General features: G+C 44.4%; 1 protein-coding gene across 1 annotated transcript in view; it reads left to right on the plus strand.

Moving 5' to 3' along the window:
* Window positions 1-22,385, plus strand: part of TTC23L (tetratricopeptide repeat domain 23 like) — a 63,199-nt gene that overhangs the window by 1,033 nt on the left and 39,781 nt on the right. The window contains exons 2-7 of the mRNA XM_067730500.1: window positions 254-328; window positions 4,179-4,386; window positions 8,435-8,558; window positions 16,136-16,292; window positions 17,659-17,784; window positions 20,449-20,450. Of these exons, the coding sequence (XP_067586601.1) occupies window positions 261-328; window positions 4,179-4,386; window positions 8,435-8,558; window positions 16,136-16,292; window positions 17,659-17,784; window positions 20,449-20,450 (685 nt within the window). The 5' untranslated portion in view covers window positions 254-260. The remainder of the gene's footprint in view (window positions 1-253; window positions 329-4,178; window positions 4,387-8,434; window positions 8,559-16,135; window positions 16,293-17,658; window positions 17,785-20,448; window positions 20,451-22,385) is intronic.

The raw sequence follows: 22,385 nt of genomic DNA on the forward strand, positions 1-22,385 counted from the left end.
TTTTGGAGGTAATGTGAAGTAAAAATTAGAGGAAGGAAATTTGATTCAGGGATTTAATTTGGCAAATGTCTTTAATTTCTGCTTTCCACGGTCTCCATACATGAGTGTGTGTGTATAGTCTATTTGTGGATTTAGGATGGGTTATGTATTTGGGCAGTTTCATTTTAATGCCGATAGCATCCAACAAAGGGAAAACAGAACAGACTTCTAAGCGTTTTCTTTCAAAGCTGACCTCACATGTGATTCTTGGTAGGAAGAAGATGCGAGCCAGCCCCATCCGCATCCCGACTGTCAGCAATGACACCGACTGGGACTTCTGCTTCCATCTGTAAGTATCATACTCACTCAGTGGCCTGAAACATTGGGACCTCCACTTAAGGCAAACCTTGGTGAACTTTGCATGCATATTATATAGTAGAGAAGATTGAGCTTCTGTGTTGTATGCTAATAATGGTTCTGCTCTAATGTCCATTTGTACCTGTGCAACCTATGCAAGATGGAAAACAAATGTTTTTTCCTAACTTAAGGGAAATTTCAATTTTTTTTATAAAGATAGATTACTTATAGCAAGATTGGTAAAGTCATGGAGAATTAAATATAGAAAAATTAATGAGAAATTGAAATTGTTTAATGAAATAAAGAGACAATAAGTAAATTAAAAATTTCACATCATAACAGCTAATACTTATTGAGCAAATACTATGTGCCAGGCACTGTTCTAAGTACTTATGCATATTAACGCAACTAATTCCCCAAAACTCTGTGAGGGAGTTACTGTGATTACCCCATTTTTTAGGTAAGGAATATGAATTAAAGAGAGGTTAGGCAATTTGCTCAAAGTCACACAGCTAGTAAATGCTATTCAAACTGGGCAGTCTGACTCCAGAGTCCATTCCTTAACCACTCCTCTATACCAGGGTTTCTCAACCTCGACACTATTGACATTTTGGATCCGATTATTCTTTGTTGTGAGGGCTGTCCTGTGCATTGTAGCATCCCTGGTCTCTACCTATGAGATGTCAGTAGCACTGTCCCAGTTGTGACAAGCCAAGATATCTCCAGACATTGCCAAATGTCCCCTGAGAGCAGTATCACCCTTGGTTGAGAACCATTGCTCTATACCAATGCTGTCAAGTAGAAATATAACGCAAGCCACAAATGTAATATTAAATTTTTAAGTAGCCATATTAAAAAATAAAAATAAACAAGTAAATTTAATTTTAACACCATATTTATTTATTTCAGTATATCTAAAATATTACATAACGTAATTCATGAAATACTTTTTCTTCAATTAAGTCTTTGAATTTCGGTGTGTGTTTTACACCTGCAGCAGATCTCAATTCAGACCAGACACATTTCATGTGCTTAATAGCCACGTGAGACTAGTAGTTAATGTATTAGTGTAATTCTATACCATCTCATAAAATATCTTAAGGTTAAGGGTTATACAAATATAAAATTGAAGTTAAAAATGTAGAGTTTACAGTAGAGTATCTTGGAGATAATCAGATAATTCATATTTAATTTTACTAGTCAGAATTCACATTTATGATGGCAACATGTAGAATAAGTTAGAAACCTAGCAGATCTTTCATTTAACTGGCCTAATTATTTTATTCTGACTATCCTTCCAGATATCTAACTGGTCAATATTCTCCAGGCATGTCTTTTACCTTTCATAGCAAAATGTTCAAAGCTAGTTCAGGGCTTGGCAGTCTCAAGTCATTTGTCAAGACCTCAATGTTTCTACTTCCTTTGAGGCCCTGCCGTTGAAGCTTGCTCCCTTTGGTCTCAGCTTAATTTCATTCAAGGCTGAAATTTAAATATTTAGGGCTTATAATTTTTTTAAAAAAATTATTTATTTAAATTTATTTATTTATTTTTGGCTGCATTGGGTCTTCGTTGCAGCGCACGGGCTTCCTCTAGTTGCGGCGAGTGGGGGCTACTCTTGTGGTGTGCTGGCTTCTCGTTGCAGTGGCTTCTCTTGTTGTGGAGCATGGGCTCTAGGCACGTGGGCTTCAGTAATTGTGGCACATGGGCTCAGTAATTGTGGCTCGTGGGCTCTAGAGCGCAGGCTCAGTAGTTGTGGCGCACGGGCTTAGTTGCTCCGCTGCATATGGGATCTTCCCGGACCAGGGCTCGAACCCTTATCCCCTGCATTGGCAGGCAGATTCTTAACCACTGCGCCACCAGGGAAGCCCCTGGGGCTTATAATTTTTAATATCCAAAATTAGTAATCTCTTTGGTGACCCCAGTAGATTGAACTTCTGCTTCAGGTGGGTGAAATATGCAGCCTACGCGAAGCCTTCTATTGAGGGACTGAGCTTTCTTTCCGTGAGTTTTCTTGAGTTATGATCTCTTGTCACAGATTTCCTCCACCTTCAGTCTTTTTCAGGTATCCTAAAGGCCTTACACTTTCTTTTTCCATTCATTTGTTCATTATTTAACCAGCCATTATTTGTTTTTACTGTGAGCCAGGTATCAGGGTTTCTTAGAAACAAATGAGACTCAGCCCCAGCCCTGGTGGAGTTAACTGGCTAGGAAGCAAAGAAGACTCCGAAACAAAAGCAGATTTTGAAAATGAGACTGTTGCGTGATTCGCACTATAGTAGAAGTTGGAGAAGACTTTTGCAAGCCCTGCAGAGGGTGTTTCTACTGCTACTCCAGTGCTAGACTTCCAGCAGAGGTGACATTCGAGTTGGAGGAGGAGTACAGAATTCACTAGGCAGAGAACAGGCAGGTTTAGCACCTGTCTCCTGATTACAGTGCTGCGCCAGCCTTCCCTGGCTTTTCCATTGAACCTTTGCATGTCTTCTGAAAGCACACTTCTGTTTGTGGGCAGAAGGCAGTCCTGCTGGGCCCTGGGCTTGGGCCTGAAGAAACGTTGCTGTCCTGTCCACATAACCTGGTTTGCCCACATGCCTAAATAAACATAGGTTATTTAGAACAGGGCTCTGGATGGGTATTAGGATGTCATTTATTCGCACCTGGTGTAAAAGGTTATGCTTGACATTTACTTTCCTTCTAAATTTTCCTCTTTTTGTTTTTCTTACAATGGAAATTCATTACTTATCTAATCAGTGGAAAAGGAAGATAAATTTTGTTTTAAAAACTATACTATGGTTGAACTTTTAAAAGCTATCGTGAATACAAAGGTGATTCCTTTGGGGGAACTTATTAATAATTAAAATTTCTGTTGTTGCTCTTAATATCTTAGAATTCTATTTCTTCTGGATCACTTTATGATGTCTCTGGTAGAGTTAGGATATGGTTATCTTTTTTGTTATGTAAGATTAACTCTTTGGGCTTTTATCTTTATCATACCAATTACCCATTCATAATTATGTTCAGCATAATAGTCTGAGATCTGCATGGGGTGTGTGTGTGTGTATAAGGGGGTGGGCAGGGGGTGCTGGGGAAGAGGGAGATTTTCAACCCACTCAGCTCTTTCTCAAACACGTTTGTTTTTTTGTTTTGTTTTTTCTAACATAATTGAGAAGGTCATTTCTCTTCTGAATCTGCACTTGACCCAGTGTGGGTTCTCTCCCCTCTCCTTGGTGGGACCACATCCTCTTTAGTTACTATTTATGTTGAAGCTTTTAAGAAATATGAAAGAAGACACATGAAGTTCTGACCTCAAAATGTTAGTTCCCTTTACCTTATTTCATTATGTCCATTTTCCCCCCTGGTTTGGATCAGAATTTTAGAACATCAAGGCTCTTGGAGATCTTCCAATTCAACATCCTCACGTCATGGAGCTCATAAAATAAGAATACCTAATGTTAAAAGAGCACTTACTAAATAGCAGGCTAAGTGATTTATGAGTATTATCTGATTTAATCCCATAACCTCATCAGGTGGGTATTCATATTGACTTCATTTTACAGTGAAGCAAACCAGTAACTTACTTAGGGTCATGTGGTTGGTAAGCAGCAGGGCTGCGACTCTGCCATAGGTGGGAGGTTCCCTAAATCTGTTTGATTGGAACCACTACATTGCCGTTCTAATTCTTGGCTTTTCAGGTGACGTGAGTTCACCACCTAGCTTTACTCTACAGGTTTATTTTAGAGATCATATTCCTAGCCCCCAGTTGGGAGGGCTCTGTCCTTCAGTGCTGCCTTGTTTGAGATATGCAGGGTTAAACCTGACTCCGTGTCCCTCTCTGGTACCCACAGGTCACAGCAAACCAAGATCCCAGAGCATCAGCAAACAGATGAGTTGTATCCCACTAGTGGGTCTGGAGAGAGCGAACAAGATGCTAAAGCCAAGGAGGAGAAGGCCATAGACCGTATGTCTCTTCCCAAAGAGAAACCGGCCCAATCCCAGAAGAACGTAGCTCAGCTGATTAAGGGAAAAATGATAATAAAACAAAAAACTCACTGGGTTTTCCATTTAAAAATACGTCCATGACTAGAGAAGTTCTTCCTTAATTGCAGATCGAAGGACATGAAGTAGAGGAAGGTGTTATATTTCTCTATAAGTGGAAGAAAAGAAAGCAGAGCATAGTCGGTAGCCAGCCCGCCTTCGGGCTCCACACGTGGGTCACTGTGCATACCTCCTTGGAGTGTTTGTGCTCCTAGCTTTAAACTAAAACTTGTTTGCTTCTTCCTGTTGCTGTTTGATTACGTTAATTAAAAAATCATCTTTTGATTTCTCCTGAAAGGTTTCAGCATAATATCTTTTGGGTAACAAGAAGGCCAGGATAGTGAGGCAGGAGGCTGAGAACAAGGGTAGCCAGACAGAGTCTAGGCTCAGACCTGGCAAGGATACGGTGAGATGCCTGTGGTTACAGTGGAATCATAAGCAAACCAAAGGACCGGAAGTGGGCGGTAGCAGCAGGGGTCAGAGAGTGTAGGTATCCATTTTCAAGAGCAAAGCAAGGACTTGGGAACTGGGACCTCAGAGCAAGCGTTTAGCAAGAGTGTTCAAAATGCGGGAACCCGAGAAAGCATGTCAGTGACCCTCACGATTAACACACAGGCACCGACCTGCTCCCAGAGCATTACTTATCAACAAAGGAGTTCATGTGCTGACTTCCTGACTTCCTGGCCATTCCTGGCTAAAGGAAAAAATGATCTTAACGTACATGTGTGAAAAAAAAACCTCTGCAGATGGCTTAGGAAAGGCTGAGAGGCACTTCAGAGGGAGATGATAGAAGCTGATACTTCCCTAGATGGATGTATTTATAATATAAAGTTACCTCTGTAAAGTACCCAGAAACTTGCAAAGGACCATCATCCTGACCTGGATCCAATAGTATTTCATAAACCCAGGCTAGAGTGATCACTTCTAGAAAGACAAGTACCAACTGCTGTGGAATGCAAGTGTGGGCTTTTAAGACTTGACAGCTCCTTGGGACTTCCCTGGTGGCGCAGTGGTTAAGACTCCCAATGCAGGGGGTCCGGGTTTGATCCCTGGTCTGGGAACTAGATCCCACATGCGTGCTGCAACTAAGAGTTCACAATCCACAACTAAGGAACCCGCCTGCCGCAACTAAGACCCAGCACAACCAAATAAATAAATATTAAAAAAAAAAAAAAAGACTTGACAGCTCCTTGACCAGTTTGGTTAATGACAAAGATTTAGATTTAGGAGTTATATCTAGCCCAGCTCAGCGCTCACAGCCCTGAAGGACAGGAATATTGGTGGCAGGAGCAGCAGCCCTGGATTGACCTCTAGAGCCCATACTGGTTGTCTCAGTTTCCCCAGGGCGGGAAGTGTGGGGATGAATGAATACAGAATGTCCAGAGCCAGGACAGAACTCAAGGCTTTGGACTCTCATTCCAGTGATTTTTCATGATGTTATGCTTCTCCCTCAGAATAGAACTTAGTATTTACTGTGCGTTCAGCCCGTGCAGAACTCTCAAAAATTCTGACTGAATGGATGTTTCTAAAACACGAGGGGAAATGTCGCTCTAACACTGTTTGCGTCTGTGTGTTTGAACTGGGAGGGGTGAAGCATCAGGGTAGGAAGGAGATGGGGTGGGGGGACGGGAATCATGGGGATCGGAAGGGAGCAGTCCTTGGACCACTCTGTCTGTGTGTTACTCTGTAAATGGTTACATGCAGATAACACGTAACAGATTCGGATCACTTTGATGTTGACTCACTTTCCCTACAGTAACTCCATGAGGTAGATGGTATAGATTTCCAGATAGAAAAGGAAGCTGGGACTCAGGGTGATCTTGCCCCAGACATCACAGTCAGTAAACAGAGGGTTGAAACTCCAGGCTTTTGAGTCCTTGAAGTGCCGTTTTCACCTCACCGGGAAATGAATGCCTGACTTTGTCAGTTAGCGCAGCCAGTCGATGACTGTGTTTGTAGAGTTACTGACATCTGTGACCTGAAGGTGCAGTTCTCTGATTTCTTAGAGAGCTCTGCCTGTCAGTTCTACAGAGCCAGGGGCTCTCTCCCCGCCTCATACTTATCTTTGCCAATCGAGAGATGATTTATTCAGCAAATACTGAATGTGCGCCTCCTCTCTGCATGGAGCATACAGCAGTGAACATGAGAAATAAACTGTTCTTTTATTTATTTATTAAATTTATAAATTTATTTATTTATTTTTGGCTGTGTTGGGTCTTCATTGCTGTGGCGAGCGGGGGCTACTCTCTGTTGCGGTGTGCAGGCTTCTCATTGCGGTGGCTTCTCTTGTTGTGGAGCACGGGCTCTAGGCACGTGGGCTTCAGTAGTTGTGGCACGTGGGCTCAGTAGTTGCGGCACGCAGGCTCTAGAGCGCAGGCTCAGTAGCTGTGGCGCACAGGCTTCGTTGCTCCGTGGCATGTGGGATCTTCCCGGACCAGGGCTCGAACCTGTGTCCCTTGCATTGGTGGGCAGATTCTTAACCACTGCGCCACCAGGGAAGCCCCAGGAATAAACTGTTCTTGAGGAACTTACTTTCTATTTGGGGAGACAGATCATAGACAAACAAAATAATAGTTACTGCAATATCAGAGAGAGTGCCATGAAGAAAAAAATCAGATAGGCAATGGGATAGTAAGTGATGGGGTGAGAGTCTGCTTTAGATAAGGTGGCCAAGGAAGGCGTGTCTGAGGTGAATGCAATGAAAATGACAGAAGAGGGTAACGATGTGTGAGAGTGTCCCAAGCTGGGGGGGCAACAGGTGTACAAGCCCCAAGTTAGAAATTAGTTTGCTATGTTCAGGAACATCAGGTTTGTTTAAAAATCCAGATATGTTTATTATAATAATAATAAGAAGAAGAATGATAAATAACTAGCTATTTGGTCACCATTGGAGGATGCTAGTGAATGAACTCATTATTTGGAAAGCTGATAAATAAAGAGAATGATTAAATCATGTATCCTGTCCTTCTGATACGAACTGTACTATTGGGTAACTAAGAAGGAGATGAGAGGAGATTTCTTTTTATAAAGTTATTCCACCTAACATATGAAGAGGGAATGATAGAATTAGGATATCAGCGTTTTATAATCTTTTATAGATTAATTCATATAGTTGTGCTTTTAGCAGAAAGAGACAACCCAAGGTTAGGTGTCTTCTGATGGTAGAACATATGAAGTAGTTTTGCTTAAAAAAAAAAAAGCTAAAGGTAACCAAACTTCTAAATCAACCACCAATATAAAGGCAGAATGGAGACTGGAAGGACATGTTGAGTGACACCATAAAGATTCAACCAAATTTCCATTTTGGGGAAACACTATAAACCAAATAACTCAGTTTCTTCAATAAATAATTTGCAATGAAAAGAATTAGAAATGGAGGTGGAACCCATTGATGAAAAGAGACTCATGAGACTGATCTCAGTGTATGGACAATTAAACTGTAAAAGAAATGTTAGCTTTATGAGGTAATTATTAGGTTTATGAGACTAGGTATTTGATAGTAAGGAATCATTATTAATATTTTGGTGAGATAATGATTTTGTGGTTATATTTCTAAGTCTGTATCTTTTGGAGATACTTATGAAATATGAAATGATTTAATATCTTTGCTTTGCTTCAGAATCGTAGAGGGAGAGGGTGGATGCTTGAGGAGCATAGGTATGAAACCAGATTGGCTGTGAGCGATGAAGCTGACTCATTCTCCATGCTCTTTTTGTATACTGTTAAAGTTTTTCACAATAAGAGGTTAAAAGAAGTCACTCTGGCTAGGATGTAGAAAATAGACTATGGGGGGCAAGAGTGGAGGCAATTAAGAGGGGCTGTGTTCACCCAGGTCAAAGATGAGGGTGGCTTGGACTAGGTACACGTGGCAGAAATGAGACGTGTGTAGCGTTAGAACTTAGGAATAGGGTGGAGCCAAGAGGGCTTGATGGATTGGCTGTGGTCTGGGAAGGGGGGAGGAGAGAAAAAGTTGACAGTGGACGCAGTCCTGCAATCCAGTGATAAGATACAGGCTGGAGATTTTCCTCCTTTCCACAAAGTGTAATGACTTGTTTGCTCTCTGCAGAATACCCAAGCAAATGAGGAGCTGATTCGCTGTGTCATCCTTTCTCGGATTATTTTTGGGGAAGAACCCTGGAAATGTGCACAGGCTTTGGCCACCCTGGCTTATGGCTACGTGACACTGAGAGGTACTCGATTTCCCCGGCTGGGTCTGGGGGAGCCAGCCACACTGAGCCCACACAGAACCACAGTCGGGGGGGGCGGGTTGCCCAGGGGAGGGTCCATCCTGTCCCCAACTCACACCTTGTCAGGAAGCGGGGAAGTCCATGGATGAGGCGGGCTGTGTGACAGGGATCGTAAAGGTAATAATGAGGGAAGGAAAGCAGAGGACAGAAGCCTGGAGGACAAGAGCGTTAGGATTGGGTAGCGGAAGCGGAGCCAGCAAGGAAATAGAATCAGGAGGGGCCAAGTCATGGAAGCCAAGGGCGGAGAAGGGGCTTCAAAAGGAAGTGCAGTGTGGTTTCAGCAGAGTCAGATGGCAGAGAGAGGTCAAATGAGGTGAAGGCCGAAGACAGACCCATGGATTTGTCAGTTGGCAAGTCATTGACACTTGGTTTGGCACCAACAAGTATACTCCTTGGGCCCTGGGAGAGCCCAGATTCAGGGAGACCACTTAGGTAACTATTTTTGAAATTCTGACCTGAGGTGATGGCAGCTTGAACCTGAGAGGAAAGTACCAGAAGCGTTTGCGGGGGATGTTTGTCTGAACCGAGGGCAGGCAGACACGGCCTCCCTTTCTTTAGAGAGATTACTATGGTAGGTCTGTGGAAGGAGGTTGGCCTTCATCTTCTGAAATCAACCCTTTCTATGAATAGCCACAGTAGACTTTGAGTTTTGCTTTTCCAGTTAGATTCCAGACTAACTCAAGACAGGTAAACAGGTTATATTACAAAAGATGGCGGGAGCACCACCCTCTTTTCCCTAATTCACAGTTCTTCCTGCCGCATGAATGGAGAACCACATTTGAGTAGTAGGTTGGAGGGGAAAAAGTTTTCCTGTAAAAGAAGGTCTTTTTGTGTGTTTGTTTTTTCTAGATGGGAAAAACAACTTCCTGATTAGCTGAAATGCCCACATAATATAACAGCACTCAGTCTTGAACCCAGACTTTCTGAGGCCTAGCCTAGAGTTTTTCTAGAATAGGTTTTGATTATGGCCGTACCTTGAGAATAGCCTAGGGTCTCTTATTTCAGGTATAGGCCTTACCCAGTTTCTTCACTTTAACTTTTTTTGAAGTCTGTGGTCCTTCAAATAAAACAACGAAAGCTTTGAAAAATCACGGACCTTCACGAGGGATGAAGTGCTCGCTGAATTCCACTTAGTTTTGTTGTCATTAATCCTGTAACTGCTGCAAAATGGACAGAATTTATGAGCCAGGCTCCCGTGCGGGAGGGACGCATGCGTCTGTGTGTGCTCCCGCCTCGCTGCACATGCGCGTGCTTTATGGCCGGCAGACCTGCCTGCCTCATTTCCCTGGGAGCCTTTTCCAGCAATGGGGGAAGGGCGTCAAGCCAGAAGGCTGATTTCTCTCGATAAATGGTCTTCCAGTAAGTATTTAATGAGACACTTGTATATGTGAAATTCTTGGACGAGGGCTCTGGGAACTATAAGGGGCAGAAGGCACAGTCGTTGACTTCAGAGAACTTACAACCTCGTATGGAAGGTGAGCTACCCACGGACAACTGCGATAGAAGGCACTGGAAGGCACCAGAAGGCCGTGGGACTGGTTTAAATGCAGGGCTTTGGGGGTGCTGGGTGAAATCATTTCTGACTGAAGGTAGTAAGTGATAGATTCAGGAAGAGGTACCATTCAAGAAGGCCCTTTAACAATGAGTAGGGTTGGGTAGGCAGAAGAAGGGGTGGGCATTTCTGATGAAGAACAAGGCCTCGCAGACGCATGGAGGTGGGAAAGTGCAGCGTGTGTTTAGAAAGTAATCAGCAGCGCTGGCTAGATACGGTAAGGACCACTCAGATGAACCTGGAAAGGAGGGCGCTTTGGGCAGGCTGAGGAATTAGTCATTTATTTGGTAGACAAGGAGGACTATTAGAGATTTTCCAGCAGGGGGATGAATAAGTCAAAGTGTGCTTTTGGAAAGGTCAGTCTAGCAATGATAGCTAGAATGGAAGCTATCTCATCTAGCTGTTTACCTCTAGGTGTAAAACCAGGCTGGTGACAGGGGGCATGAGTGAGAAGGTAAGGATTTAAGAGTCTATGAAGGACAGATACCTTTACCTTTTAAGCCAGAAATCCCACTTTTGGGACTCTTTCCTGAATACACACTTAAATGGATGATATTATTCTTTGCAGCATTGTTTATGATAGTAGAAGATTGGAAACAACCAAGTATACTCATCACTGAAGGACTAATGTACACTATGTGGTATATACAGCCTTAGAAAGGGCTTACCTACCACTAGGGAAAGATCTCCTGGATACATCTTTAGGCAACAGAGAACGCACAACGCAGGACCGTGTTTGTAACATACCTCTTTTCAGGTAAGAAGGAGGGGAGAGAAATGAGAATATGTGCTTATATTCACATCAAGAAACACTGAAGGAAACACAAGAAAGAAACAAAAGTTACCTAGAGGCTGCTTGTGAAAGGGAATAGAATTTGAAGTGAGACCGCTCAACATTTACCTTTTCCTATAATGTTAACTTTTGAACCATGGGAATGTATTACCTATTCAAAAATGATAGTTAAAAAAGGGCTGTGAAGGAAGAATTGGCAGGACATGGCATTGGATTTGGGGTTGAGGAAAAGTGACGCCCCAAGATGACCATGAAGTTTCAGGCCCCTCAAGATGCCATCATCAGAGATAAGCCGGTCAGGAAAGATAGCGAAGTGGGAGAGGAATGGCGGGTCTGGTTTTTGATATATTGATTTTGAATTACAACGGAGAAATCCACAAGTATATTTTTACTAGGTGCTGGAAAGTTGGGACCAGAACTGGGGAGGAGAGAAGGGGAATCGTAAGCATGGAAGAATATTTGAGACCAGAACTAGGGAGGGGAAATGGAAAATTATAAGCATGAAGGCCGAGGTTGACGTTATAGGAGTTGATAAAACTTCTGAGAGGAGAGAGAAGAAAAGGAAGAAATGGAAAGACAGACCCTTGGAGAATGGACATATTAATGGAAGGGAACAGAGGACCCTGGTAGAGTGAGCAAAGAGTCCAATAGAGAAGGTTTATCAAGGAGAGCTGAGTTAGAGCAGTGCCTTGGGAGCCAACGGGAGAAGCCAAGCAGCCTAGGTGTCTGATGCTGCCATGAGATGGGGATACAAGAAACTGCGACTGCACTTACTCAGTACGAGGCCCTTGGGGACCTCGCGAGAACCATTTCTGCAGAAGGGTTGGAGCAGATGCCAGATCCCAGGGATGAGGGGAAGGCATGGGCCGGTAGCCTAGGCTGTGTATGCCACGTCCTGCATAGTGAAAGGGATGAGGGGAAACAGGAGGGTAGCTAGGGAAGGCAGAAAGGTCATTTGAAGCTAATTTTATAAGAGGAGGCGACCTGGGAACATTTTAGGCAGTGAAGAAGGAGCCAGATAGAGAGTTTGAAGGTTTTAAAAAATGGAGCAATCGATGCAGCGGGGTTCAGGAGTCAATAACAAAAAAACGCGAGGCCTTTGCGAAGCAGAGAGTGTAAAAGACTGATGGTTGGTGAAACAGGGTAAGGGACACTAGAAGTGGAACTCTGTCACCAGCTGACCTGGCGAGAACCTTCCCGAGCCTAGGGCTTCAGTGGTTGAGAAAAGGGCAGGTGGAGGTGGCTGGTCACCTTGTGACCACTGTTTCCATGTGTTCAGGAAGGAGAAGACAGTAACATGGGCAAGCAGTTTCCTGGTGTTTTGCCTATTATTAATGAAGCAATGAATTAATTTGTTAGCCTGTTATTACTGGGAACCTTCCAGGTATCTGGGGCTCTAAGTGTTGCAGAAATCTCGAAAAAGATGCATAAGTCATGAACCCTACCTTCTCTGTCTAGTTGGTAAAAAAGCTGGTACAGGAACAACAGGGAATGATAAAGAGCAGTTGGTCTGACCTGCAGGGAGCCTGGTACCTATCTGAAGTGAGTGTGCGTTTGAGAAGGAGCCTTTATAGAGATTCTGTAAGCAGCTTTATGAAGAATGTCCAGAGTACATAAGGACAAGTATAATAAATTGCTTAAGGGGAATGGACCCTGGTAGTAATGATGATGATAACGGGTAATATTTATTTAAGCTCATTTCATTCCTGTGTCAGGCACTATTTAATCCTTTTTCATAAATTAATTAAATTAATCCTTGCAACAACCGTACGAGGTGGGAGGTATTTTCATTGCCATCTTATAGGTGAATAAACTGAAGTACAGATAGATTAAGTAACTCATTCAAGTAGTAAGTGGCTGAGCCAGCTTCTGTACCTGGAAGTCTGGCCCTAAGACCCTGCTGTCTTAATCACTGTACCACGAGAACTTCTTAAATATAGGTGATGGTCAAAGGTGACAGCAGCAGCCTCCAAAGACTGAGTAGCTCCGAGAAGATTCTCTGTGGCCTGAGTCAGAGTAACAGAAATCAGTGGTGGAATCTTACCCCAAACTAAAGCAAAATGATCGATACATTTGGTGGACAACCTCTGGACCGCTTTTCCAGTTCATTAATATGCCCTTGTGATTTCTGAATCTCAGGCTCCAGGAGCAGGTCTTGCTGCCACCTTGATTTTTACTTCTATAGTTGCTGCCCTGTTGGTGCAGGGAGAAGGCTGGTGTCCCTGGCTGGGGAGGGCAAGTAAAGGAAAATGACGTGGTCTTGGAACAGACATCGGATTCAGGGAGGTGGGACTTGGAGTTAGGGAACAAGGTCACCAGTCTGTGAGCATCCTCTAGAGAGAGAGGAAATGAGTCTTACACAGACACATATATGCAGAGCACTATTTTTACATAAAAGAGGGTGTTCTTGCAATTAGTAAAAAGCAAATGCATTTCAGAATATTAGATTCTGACTCTTCATACTTTGTCATCCTGAATTTTCTCATGTAGGAAATGCTATAAAAATATTATCACAGATTTTTTTTTAATGAAAAAGGAGCTTTTTCATACTTGAAAACTTTAGAAAGCATTCGTCTAGAGCAGTGGTCTCTAAACTCTTGAGAATTAGCTCTCTTTTCACAAAAAATGTTTTGAGCACTCTCCATAAATATGTATTTATTATAAACTATGTACAATAGTATTAAATGTTATGTAATATTATATTCATAAAAATAGAAAACAAAAAAGATTGTTTTTAAAAGCAGAGAAATTTTAATTTTTTCCCCACATCCTTATGTCATCTTGCATACCCATAGGGGTACAAGCACTCCACTTTGGAGACCAGAGTGGATTCTGGGAAGAGTAAAGGAGTCATTTTTTTCTTTAGGGATGATTTTAAAGTTGAATGAGCTGTTTTAAATCGAGATCCTAGTTCAGTTTACTTTAGTCCATTGGTTACCAGCTCAGCTTTTTCATTAGAAGGACCACAGTGCGGGCATGGTGAAGGGGAGACAGGGAACTATATAATCAATTAGCTGCTGGGTTTAGAGGAAAAGGGTTCCTCTTGGGGATTTCACAGCCAGCACTGGACCCCTAGGGCTGGGGTGTGGATCTGAGGGGGCAGCCTTGCAAAGCCTCAGAACAACTTTAGGATTTGTTTTCTGTTTAGGAGCCCAGAAGCAATGTTGTGCTGATTTGGGGGTGGTTTTCAATAGCTCATCCAGTTTCACTTTTCTCCCTCCTGTGGACCCAGGGAAGCGTCTAAACGTGGTTCCCGCACTCATTATTGACACGCTCCCAAGGGCCCAAATGGTTGTGGAAAGTAATCTATTTGATAAAAAGACTCTCGGTTTCCTACTTTGGTGTCTTGGCCTGATTCCCTGGCAGAGTTTTCTGTCGCTGCTGCCTTCTCAAGACCTATGAAGACTCCCTGTTACCTAGCAGATCAAGTCCAGCTTCCTCACCTTGGCACCCAAGACTCCATTTTCTCCATCCAATTCATACATTATGTGTCTTTCAACTTAAACCTCCCTTCAGGCAGACTGGTCTTCTTACAGCCTTCCCTAATACTACAGTACCCCCCGACTCCACCCCACTGGTGCACGTGTGCACGAGTGTGCTCGTGCGTGCACGCGCGCACGCACACACACACACGCTTATTCTGTCTTTATGTCCTCAGGCTGTTTACTCCAAGTGGAAACCCGTTCTCGTTCTTCTCCATCAGCCAAAACCCTACCTACTCTTCAGAAAGGAGATGAGTCCCACTTCCTGTAAAAAGGCTTTACTAACTCACTGTTTCTCCAAATGTGGTCCTCAGACAGCCTACATCAGTATCACCTAAGATAGTTGTTATAAATCTGAATCCTTGGTTCTCACCTTAGAACTTTTGAACCGTAACTATGGGAGGCCCAGGAATCTGCATTTTAACAGGGTGCTTATGACGCGCCATGCAATTTGAGGACCACTGTCATCTGGTAGCTTGAGATGCAGCCCTCTCTTTCACCACAGAGTCCAGTTTTCTTTTCAGTTGAGACCTACAGAACAGGCATCTCCGAGTGTTCTACAAAGACTTCTCAGCTTCTGGGTCACTTTTAGGACTCTTCCAGAGAAACTGTGTTCCCATTGCTGCAATTCACTAAGGACCTGCACATCTGGAACATAGGAGGGCTGCAGGCATCAAATGCAAGTCCTTTCAAATTATCTCTGTTGCCACTGACTGCACCCATACTGTGAAAGCGGGCTCCAAGGGCCAAACGGAGAGCAAACTGAGGGCTGAGGTGTGAGCGGAGCATCAGAGGTACAGTGGGGCTCCCCACAGTGGCAGGGGTGAATATGTTTTTCAGACCCTGGGGGCTGCCAAGAGGAGAGCTGAAGCAGCCATGGCAGTCCTCAGTAGGGTGGAGGAGAACCCCTATGTGTTCTCTGCTGGCTTTTCTCTTTTCTCCAGAGTTTCCCTTTCCCATCAGGGATCACTAGACATGAGCTAGGCTAGAAGATGAGGAAATAGTTCTGTAAACTGAATACTCCTAAGTCTCCCTCTGTTAACTGGACTAATAGTTCAAGTAAGTGCCCGGAATACCAGCTTCATCTTGGATTGAAAAAAATCCCCAGATGGAAGTAATTGTATTCATAAGCCCTTTGACTTTATAGAATGCCTTTTCCAGAAAGCTCAAATGAAGCAAAGCAGTCTGTGGCATAGCCTAGTTCATTCCTGGACTATCTCCATGTGTTTGGTAAAAGGGCAGCTTCTATAATTTTGTTGTCATTTTGCATTTGGAGGATGGAGAAGCGTTGTGGATTGCAAAGGTCACATGGCATTAGCAGTGGACTGGGAATGTGATACTCAGCTTCCACTCCTGACTCCATCAGTGATTTCCAAACCGAGTCCGTAGACGAATGCCAGGATGGCTGCATAAGAAGCATTTGTGGAGTTAACTCAAAATATAGAGTCTTGGACACTATTCCTCTAGAGATTCCAACTCAGTACGTCTGGGGTGAGGGGCAGGATGGGGGGAGCCAGGAACCTGTATTCTTCACAAGCGTTCCAGATGATTCTACTGCACTGCCAATCTGGGGAACCAATACTAAAGGCCAGATGACAACCGCAATGCCCTCCTTCCCCTTCCCAGGAATGTCTTTGACTGAAAAACCTTTTTAATGTTTCTCATCTTGCCATCCACCCTCAAACTTCCCCAGGTCTCCCAGCTCAGGCCAAGAAACGTGCCGAGTCTGCCAAGAACACACTGCTGACCTGGAAGGGAAACACGACCTCAGACAAGGAGAGAAAGGAAATCCTGGAAACTCTGGTCATGCTCTACTGCACTCTGGGGGTGGCCTGGCTCCTACAGAGTTGATATCCTTCCCTTCCCAGCGGGGTCTGGAGATCAGGGCCAGGGGCCACGTGTGCCACATGGGTCGTCTCGCACAGGGTAAGAGGTGAAACCGAGGCCTCGTAGCTCCATTCTGACATCCAGGTCTTCCACAAGCCTCTGCTGTCCATCTAGAAAGTACGAATGTTCCTCCTGTGTCTAGTCATATGAGCTCTGAGTTAAGCCATGGGAGGGTTGTCACTGGGGACACATCCCCTGGCCAGCTGAAAGCTTTTGGAGCCTGTCCCGCTCCTCAGAGCACTCAAGACAGTGTTAGCAATGAGGACGCAGGTGATAGCGGTGGTGGCCATGTAGGAAGACAGAAAATGAATGGTAATTTAAAGCACTGTTTGTCAAAGTAGGCTGCACGTTGTAATCCCCTGGGGGAGCTTTCAGAATTATTGCTATTTGGGTCCCACCGCAGAGAGTTTGATTTAGTAGGTCTGGGGTGCATCTGTTCATTGAGATTTTTAAAAGCCCCAGGTGATTGTAACATACAGCTCAAAACCTCTGATTTAATGTACACATGATCATTTTAGTTTTTCTGAAATGCCGTTGAGAACACTGCCCATGAAACCAGAGGCCAAGCAAAATAGACAAAAGAAAGAGTTCTCCATATTTCCAGAGGGGAGCTGTTATATATGCCTCTCCTCAAAAAGCTTGTGATTTTGACAGCTCCTTTTGGTACCATCTCCACTTGAAAACTGTTCAGGGTCTTTCATGTTCATGAATAATCATAAGCCCTCTCTGAGCCCATGTGTCCCCAGTCTCTCCTCTCTACACATCCCCCTCTCTACTTTTTTGGTTCTGATGCTCAGCTTGCAAAATCTGATACGTTTCCTTCCTCTCTTATGCCCTTAGTGGAGGGCTATTGAAAATGTGGGATAGAAGGATATTTGGGAATTAAGGGGATTTTCTTTCCTGCTATTTGCCTCTCGCCCAAAACCTGCTTTGCTTGGACTTTCTAAATGACCCAGGAAGTCCCTTTCAGCAGATTTAGTTCCTCTCTTTTACAGAAACCCACTTGGGAAAAATGAATAATGGTTGTCATGCAGTAGATGCCTCTAAGGAAATCCAGCGTAATTTACGGTTTCCGTTCACTCCAAATGCTCACCACCCATCCTAGCCCTGGACTGCAGCAATACCACAGGACACCCAGGGCCCTGTTCCTTTTCTGAAGAATTCTCCCTTCTTGACAGCATATATATATGGAAAATAGAGAACACAGGGAAGGGTGCATTTTCAAATACTGCTTCGTTTTCCCAAGGGCCCCTTTTGTTTGCTTACCCACTGCTGCCCCTAATCAGTGTGGGGGGTTTGTGTCCCTGGCATTCTCCTTGACTGTTTCACTGGCAGAGAGGCTTATTTCAACCTGCAGAAGTCAGAGAGAAACATGGAGGAGCTGAAAAAATCATATAAGGGAGGTGCTTCTGGATTACAGGTCTCAGAGAAAGACCTAACAATTGCTTTGGGCAGGTAAGATCTGGGCTTAGACAAGCTTGGACTTTTATGGCTAAGGCCTGGAATTACATGATTGTCTTGTACTCTCTATATAAAGGGAGAAAAATATTCAGAGCCAAAGACCCAGAGACTCAAACGATAGTAAAAGAGGCTCGTATTTGCCAAACGCATACACCATGGTCTAAGCTTCGTGTGCTCTGTCCCATTTAATCCTCACAGCCACCACTGAGGTAGTTAGTGCAATGATTATGTCATTAGAGAGAGGGCAAAGAAACTGAGCTGAGGTTAAACAAACTATCCAAGGTGAAGCTTTTTTTTTTAATATATAAATTTTATTTATTTATTTTTGGCTGCGTTGGGTCTTCATTGCTGCGTGCGGGCTTTCTCTAGTTGCGGCGAGGGGGGCTATGCTTCGTTGCGGTGCACGGGCTTCTCATTGCGGTGGCTTCTCTTGTTGTGGAGCACGGGCTCTAGGCGCGCGGGCTTCAGTAGTTGTGGCACGTGGGCTCAGTAGTTGTGGCTCGTGGGCTCTAGAGCGCAGGCTCAGTAGTTGTGGTGCACGGGCTTAGTTGCTCTGCGGCATGTGGGATCTTCCCGGACCAGGGATCGAACCCGTGTCCCCTGCATTGGTAGGAGGATTCTTAACCACTGCGCCACCGGGGAAGCCCCAAGGTGATAAGCTTTAAGTGTTGGAGCTGAACTTGATCTGAACTTACAGACTGTTAGCCCTTCCTTGTGCCGCCTCTCATACTTACTGTAAAATTCCTTTTTTTCCTGAATTGCCACCTACTTTTGTCATCAGGTATGACAACTTAAAAGATGAGGAAGGAACAGTTAACGAAGACAGTTTATTGGAGGTCCGTGAGTTATGCATAGCGCGTGCATTTTAAGGGAAAGTTGTGTTCCATATGGAAACAAAGTTCCTGAAATTTGTTCAAGCCAGAATGAGACTTAACTGTTTCACAGTTGAGTTAGGGATCCTCTGAGAATCAGAATATTTAGATACGCGAGTGGGCCCATCAGATTATCAGAAGAAAAAAAAAGAATAATAAAAGGTTTACTATTCCCTAGAGTTTTCAAATATCTTCACATCCTTAAAAGCAATCTGTTTCCAAAACTGTAAGCACTTGGCATGGTAGGGTAGGTGACGGAATGGTAAGGAAATGACATGAGTCATGCCTGCCTCCTCTAAAAAGCCATGAATCTAGAAGTCAAATGGGAAATGGCAGGGAGATGTCCGAACGTCCAGAGTTAAATATGGAATTAAGTCCACAGGCCCATAAATTAGAGTCTAGTGAATGTCTACTGCTGTCACACGAGGCAGTGACTAAGGTTTTTGTGCTTATGTGAAAGATAGCCTTGTTCCTCTTTCAGAATAAATTTGAGTGCATATTTCATTCGTCCATTCCACACTGTTGACCTGTTTTGTACATGCACTGTTCTAAGTGTTGGAACGTTTACTAAAGTATAACTACATCCTAGACACTGTCCTAAGTGCTTTACATAATTTATTTCACTCAGTCTTATACCACAAGCATATGAGGTAGGTATTTTTCTGTTTAATTTACAGATAAGAAAATTAAGTCATGGAAAAATTAAGTAGCTCAGGGTGACAGAACTAATAGGAGAGCCAGCACTGGGTCGTCTGAATCCCTAGCTCACCTTCTATGACACACTGAGTTACGTCTGATACCCACCAAATATCTAGGAAGGGCAAATCCTTTTTCCCATTTGAAGGGTGGGGAAAATGAGGCCAGGTTGCTCAGGCAGGTCAGACAGCTTGGCTGATTATCCCCCTACAAGCTCTTGATGAAAGGCATTATCATTCTGTAACTTGTGCTCTTATGGTCAAGGGAAAGAGTGGTCTGATTGACAAAAAAAAATTTTTGTGTGTGTGAAGAATTATCAGATAACATGCCTTATATATTCTTTTGACTGAAAATTCTAATCTTCAGGGGAGGGAGAAACCTTCCAGCTTCAAATGAACTGTAACTATTGCAGAATGCCTTATATAAAATAATTTTATACACACACTTATATTTTTAATTCAACTTGGGAATACAAAGATGGGGGCATGGGGTAAGGGAGAAGAAATTGATTGTGTATCTACTATATGTTAGGCAATTTTACATATTATTTTAAATCTAATCTTCATAACAACCTTGTAATTTAGGTATTCTTAACCTGCTTTTATTTGGAAGGAAATAAAGACTCCTGGAGCTTGCCCATAAAGCTAATAACTGAGAAGTAGCTTTGAACTACTCATGTTCTTCTCTTTGTGTCTTGCTAACTCTAGAAGAGAAACCTAAATGAATGCTATTTTATTATCATTAAAAAATTATATTCCGAAGATGGCGGAAGAGTAAGACGCGGAGATCACGTTCCTCCCCACAGATACACCAGAAATACATCTACGCATGGAACAACTCCTACAGAGCATCTACTGAACGCTGGCAGAAGACCTCAGACCTCCCAAAAGGCAAGAAACCCCCCACGTACCTGGGTAGGACAAAAGAAAAAACTAAACAGAGACAAAAGGATAGGGACGGGTCCTGCACCAGCGGGAGAGAGCTGTGAAGGAGGAAAAGTGTCCACACACTAGGAAGCCCCTTCGCGGGTGGAGGCTTCGGGAGGCGGAGTGGGGGAGCTTGGGAGCCGCGGAGGAGAGCACAGCAATAGGGGTGCGGAGGACAAAGCGGACAGATTCCAGCGCAGAGGATCGGGCCGACCGGAACTCGCCAGCCGAGAGGCTTGTCTGCTCACCCGCCGGGGCGGGCGGGACTGGGAGCTGAGGCTCCGGCTTTTGTCGGAGCGCCGGGAGAGGACTGAGGTTGGCGGCGTGAACACAGCCTGCAGGGCGTTAGTGCACCGCGGCTGGCCGGGAGAGAGTCCGGGGAGAAGTCTGGAACTGCCGAAGAGGCAAGAGACTTTTACGTCCCTCTTTGTTTCCTGGTGCACGAGGAGAGGGGATTAAGAACGCTGCTTGAGAGAGCTCCAGGGACGGGCGCGAGCCGCGGCTAAAAGTGCGGAGCCCAGAGACAGACATGAGACGCTAGGGCCGCTGCTGCCGCCACCGGGAGGCCTGTGTGCGAACACAGGTCACTAGCCACACGCCCTTCCGGGGAGCCTGTGCAGCCCGCCACTGCCAGGGTCCCGGGAATCCAGGGACGGCTCCCCCGGGAGAACGCACAGGCGCGCCTCAGGCTGCAACGTCTCGCCGGCCTCTGCCGCCGCAGGCCTGCCCCACACTCCGTGCCCCTCCCTACCCCCGGGCCTGAGTGAGCCAGAGCCTCCGAATCAGTGGCTCCTTTAACCCCGTCCTGTCTGAGCAAAGAACAGACGCCCTCCGGCGACCTACACGCACAGGCGGGGCTAAATCCAAAGCTGAGCCCCTGGGAGCTGTGAGAACAAAGAAGAGAAAGGGAAATCTCTCCCAGCAGCCTCAGAAGCAGCGGATTAAAGCTCCACAATCAACTTGATGTACCCTGCATCTGTGGAATACCTGAATAGACAACCAATCATCCCAAATTAAGGAGCCCTGTGGATGAAAGGCTCTTGGTGCTGCAGCCAGGAGTCAGTGCTGTGCCTCTGAGGTGGGAGAGCCAACTTCAGGACACTGATCCACAAGAGACCTCCCAGCTGCACATAATATCAAACAGCAAAAATTTCCGAGAGATCTCCATCTCAACGCCAGCACCCAGCTTCACTCAACGACCAGCAAGCTACAGTGCTGGACATCCTATGCCAAACAACTAGCAAGACAGGAACACAACCCCACCCATTAGCAGAGAGGCTGCCCAAAATCATAATAAGTCTACAGACACCCCAAAACACACCACCAGACGTGGACCTGCCCACCAGAAAGACAAGATCTAGCCTCATCCACCAGAACACAGGCACTAGTACCCTCCACCAGGAAGCCTACACAACCCACTGAACCAACCTTAGCCACTGGGGACAGACACAAAAAACAACAGGAACTACGAACCTTCAGCCTGCAAAAAAGGAGACCCCAAACACAGTAAGATAAGCAAAATGAAAAGACAGAAAAACACACCGCAGATGAAGGAGCAAGATAAAAACCCATCAGACCTAACAAATGAAGAGGAAATAGGCAGTCTACCTGAAAAAGAATTCAAAATAATGATAGTAAGGTTGATCCGAAATCTTGGAGATAGAATGGACAATAGAATGGACAAAATGCAAGAATCAGTTAACAAGGACCTAGAAGAACTAAAGATGAAACAAGCAACGATGAACAACACAATAAATGAAATTAAAAGTACTCTAGATGGGATCAATAGCAGAATAACTGAGGCAGAAGAACGGATAAGTGACCTGGAAGATAAAATAGTGGAAATAACTACTGCAGAGCAGAATAAAGAAAAAAGAATGAAAAGAACTGAGGACAGTCTCAGAGACCTCTGGGACAACATTAAACGTACCAACATTCGAATTATAGGGGTTCCAGAAGAAGAAGAGAAAAAGAAAGGGACTGAGAAAATATTTGAAGAGATTATAGTTGAAAACTTCCCTAATATGGGAAAGGAAATAGTTAATCAAGTCCAGGAAGCACAGAGAGTCCCATACAGGATAAATCCAAGGAGAAATACGCC

This window comes from Pseudorca crassidens, chromosome 3 (assembly GCF_039906515.1).
Source record: "Pseudorca crassidens isolate mPseCra1 chromosome 3, mPseCra1.hap1, whole genome shotgun sequence".
Lineage (NCBI taxonomy): Eukaryota > Metazoa > Chordata > Mammalia > Artiodactyla > Delphinidae > Pseudorca > Pseudorca crassidens.